Source organism: Otolemur garnettii, unplaced genomic scaffold (assembly GCF_000181295.1).
Source record: "Otolemur garnettii isolate 467f Iridium unplaced genomic scaffold, OtoGar3 scaffold00005, whole genome shotgun sequence".
Taxonomy (NCBI): domain Eukaryota; kingdom Metazoa; phylum Chordata; class Mammalia; order Primates; family Galagidae; genus Otolemur; species Otolemur garnettii.
This window is the reverse complement of record NW_003852400.1, coordinates 2,581,253-2,584,783: the sequence shown is the minus strand read 5'-3', so window position 1 is coordinate 2,584,783 and position 3,531 is coordinate 2,581,253. Positions and strand designations below refer to the sequence as shown.

The window sequence follows — 3,531 nt, the reverse complement described above, 5'->3', positions numbered from 1 at the left end:
GTGCATTTAATCTCCAAAGGACTGAAGATGTCTGGGCTTTTATTCTGTAATGTTTCTAAGACTGTGTCCTTTAAATGCAAACAAAAAAGGAAGAATCTTGGCAGAACAGGAGAAGTGATGCACACTTGATGATCGGATCGATTTAAATATTATTCATGGCAGATAGCCTAGTCCATGTTCTAGCTGTTTCTATGGCTTGGGCTTCGTTGGTCTTCCACTGTTCCGCTACATCATTCGCTAATGGATCATCTGGATTGGGAGCACTTAACAAAGCCTGGATCGATAGCAGAACTGTGCGGATCTGCAGTGCTGGAGACCATTTATCTTTCAAAATATCTAAACATATTCTTCCCAACTAGTCTACATTAGGATGATAAATTTTGGTCATGAAACGTACTTTAGGAGCTGCCATTGGGTATTCTTCTGGAAGGAATAGTTCGAGTTTAAAAGTCCCTCCCTCAAAGGGGGAATCCCGGGGGCCAGCAATAACCACATGAAAATAACGGGCGTTGCTCTCATCTGGTTCTGCTTTAATGCCAGGAACTGGTTCCGCCAGCAAACGCTGGGTTTCCTTGATAATCCTGCGGGGCAGCCCGGCCATCTTGTCAGATCCCGAGTTCGGCCTCTGATCTCGTCTCAGGCTCCGCTCGCCTCACGCACGAGTGGAAGTCCGAGGCTCCACTCGAGAACAGAATTTTTTTTTGCAGTTTTTGGCCGGGGCTGGGTTTGAACCCACCACCTCTGGCATATAGGACTGGTGCCCTACTCCTTTGAGCCAAAGGTGCCTCAAAGAACAGAACTTTTGACAGGAGAGAAAGGAGATTAAATAAAATCAATGGGGTAGATTTCTTTTTTTTTTTTTTTGAGACAGAGTCTCACTTTGTCACCCTCAGTAGAGTGCCCTCACTTTGTCACCCTCAATAGAGTGCCGTAGCATAACAGCTCATAGCAATCTCCAACTGCTGGGCTTAGGTGATTCTCTTGCCTCAGCCTCCTAAGAAGCTGGGACTACAGGCGCCCACCAAAATGTCCCCTGTTTTTTGTTGCAGTTTGGATGGGCCTGGGTTTGAACCTGCCACCCTTGGTATATGGGGCCAGCACCCTATCCACTGAGCCACAGGTGCCACTCCAATGGGGTAGATTTCAATAAGGTCAAGTAAAAGTCTGACATTTTAAGTGCAAGTATGAATTCAGGATATATTTTTCAATTAAGAAAATTTCCAGAATCCTAACTTCTGGAATGGCAAGGTAAGGACCTCCAAGATTCTTCTCTTTACAGGAAATAAAAATAGTGGTAAAACAAATTATTAGACAAGGGTTTTTCAGAATTCTGGAAATTAAAGACATGCAACAATCTGAGGAGTGTTTATTCAAGAAAAACAACAGACTTCTGGTAAGAACATGAAGTTTTGAAGTGTTTTATTTTATTTTATTTTTTATTAAATCATAGCTGTATACATTAATGCTGTCATGGGGTACAGTGTGTTGTTTTTATATACAATTTGAAATATTTTTATCAAACTGGTTAACATAGCCTTCATGTCATTTTCTTAGTTATTGTGTTAAGACATATCTTTCTAAATGTTTTGAAGTGTTTTAATTTGTCCTAATCCCATTTCTCTAACACCTGTTCCAGGGTAGCCTTGCAAAAGCTTTACAATAATAATAGCTATGAAAACTAGTAGCCTGGCAGGCATGGAGGAGGAAGAATGTGTTTGGAGCACCCCAAAAACCCATTTCTAGTGCATTGTCACTATTTGACCTGCCTGGAAACTCTCTCAAAATATCTATTCTCAGAACATTCCTTATGTGACCTGACTTAGGGCTCACTATGTGTGAACAGTCCTGCCCATAGGAATTTTGTTGAAAAAAAAATCAACAATTGTTTGGCAATTCATTTGCCCAAAGCAGCATCAATAGTTGGGACTAACAAGAGGCTGACTAAAAATTGAGAAGGAAAAACTGTAAAGGAATGTGAAAAGCTTCAACAAATTCCATGGAATCCAGAAGGCCGCGTGCTCATGCAGAACTGTGTGTATGCCTAGGAAAGAACACAGAAGGACCTAATCTCTTGCCTCTAAGTGACTCTGAGGCTTTGCACAGGCAACAGAGACAAAGGCAGAGATGTAAATGTTGCTGGAACACACACAGAGAGTTCACAGTGAAGGTTAGGTGATTAATTGGTTCAGGCATGAAGAAATGTCTGTCCCTGTCCTGCCTCTTAGCTGACTGCTAAGTGAAATAAGCAGAGACTTCAGTGGCTACATACAACAAGGAATATAGAATTTACAGAATTAATCTGGAAAACTCACTAATAAACACACAACACCAACAGTGACAATAAACAGCAGAAACAACAACAAAAAAACTTCGTAGGGGAGAATCTGATTTTCAGATGTGCCCCATACTATTATTTAAAATATCTATTTTTAAGCAAAAAATTGCAAGACATGCAAAGAAACAGGAAAGTTTCTTAATCTGACTAATAGCCAAAACCAAGTGGTCTCTAAATACTATTTCCCACTTAAAGAAATAAAAACAAAGGCTTTTTGGAGAAATGGTTGATCCTAGGTTTAGGGAAGGAAATATACAAGATGAGATTGAAATAACTTATCAGAAAGAAAGGGAATTACCAAAACAAAGCAGAATTATGTGGATAGGACTCAGAAGCCACTTGAATAGATTCTAATTGACCAAAGAGGGATGATTTGAGTGTCTATGGGGATCATAATTACAATAGGTCACAAGTATTAGACATACTTAAATCTGTCTTAATTTGGGTGCTTACCAAAAGCAGACCATGAGACAAAGAATTGAATACAGGTAGTTTATTTAAGAGGTGATCCCAGGAAACACAAGTCAGAGAATGAGGAGAAAGGGAATAGGAAAACAGTGACTCAAATGAATGGAGAACCTTTTCCTGAATTATATAAAAAGGTCTCTGGCCATGGGAAGGGGGAGCTGCTCCTCACTAGGTAAAGGTTGTTTTTAAGGCATTAAATCCTTTTTATTTCTTTTTCTTTTTTTATTAAATCATAAACACATAGATCATGTATACATTAATGCACTTCTGGGAACAATGTGCTGATTTCATATAGAATTAGAAACGCTTACATCACACTGGTTAATATGTACCTCATCTCATTTACTTAATTATTGTGTTAAGACATTTATATTCTATACTTAATAGATCCAACATGTACCCTTGTATTATGCACCATTGGTGTGATCCCACCATTCACCCTCCCTTGATCTGACTTTCCCCCTCCCCTCCTCCTTCCTTTCATCCTGGGCCATAATTGTGATCTATTTTTCATATGAAAGTGTGAGTGATTGTAAATTGGTTTCATAATAGTACATTGAATATTTTTTCTTCCATTCTTGAGATACTTTACTAAGTAGAATATGTTCCAGCTCCATCCGTGTAAATGTAAAAAAGGTAAAGTCTCAATCTTTTTTAAGGCTGCATAATATTCTATGGTATGGCTTCCATGACTTGGCTATTATGAATTGAGCTGCAGTGAAAAATCT

General features: G+C 39.1%; 1 protein-coding gene across 1 annotated transcript; it reads right to left on the bottom strand.

Annotated features, from left to right (window-relative positions):
• Window positions 1-9: 9 nt before the first annotated feature.
• LOC100947716 (ubiquitin-conjugating enzyme E2 N-like) lies at window positions 10-677 on the bottom strand. The gene is given in 1 exon segment (XM_012812463.2): window positions 10-677. A coding segment is annotated over 1 exon segment (459 nt). The 5' UTR covers window positions 602-677; the 3' UTR covers window positions 10-142.
• Window positions 678-3,531: the final 2,854 nt, after the last annotated feature.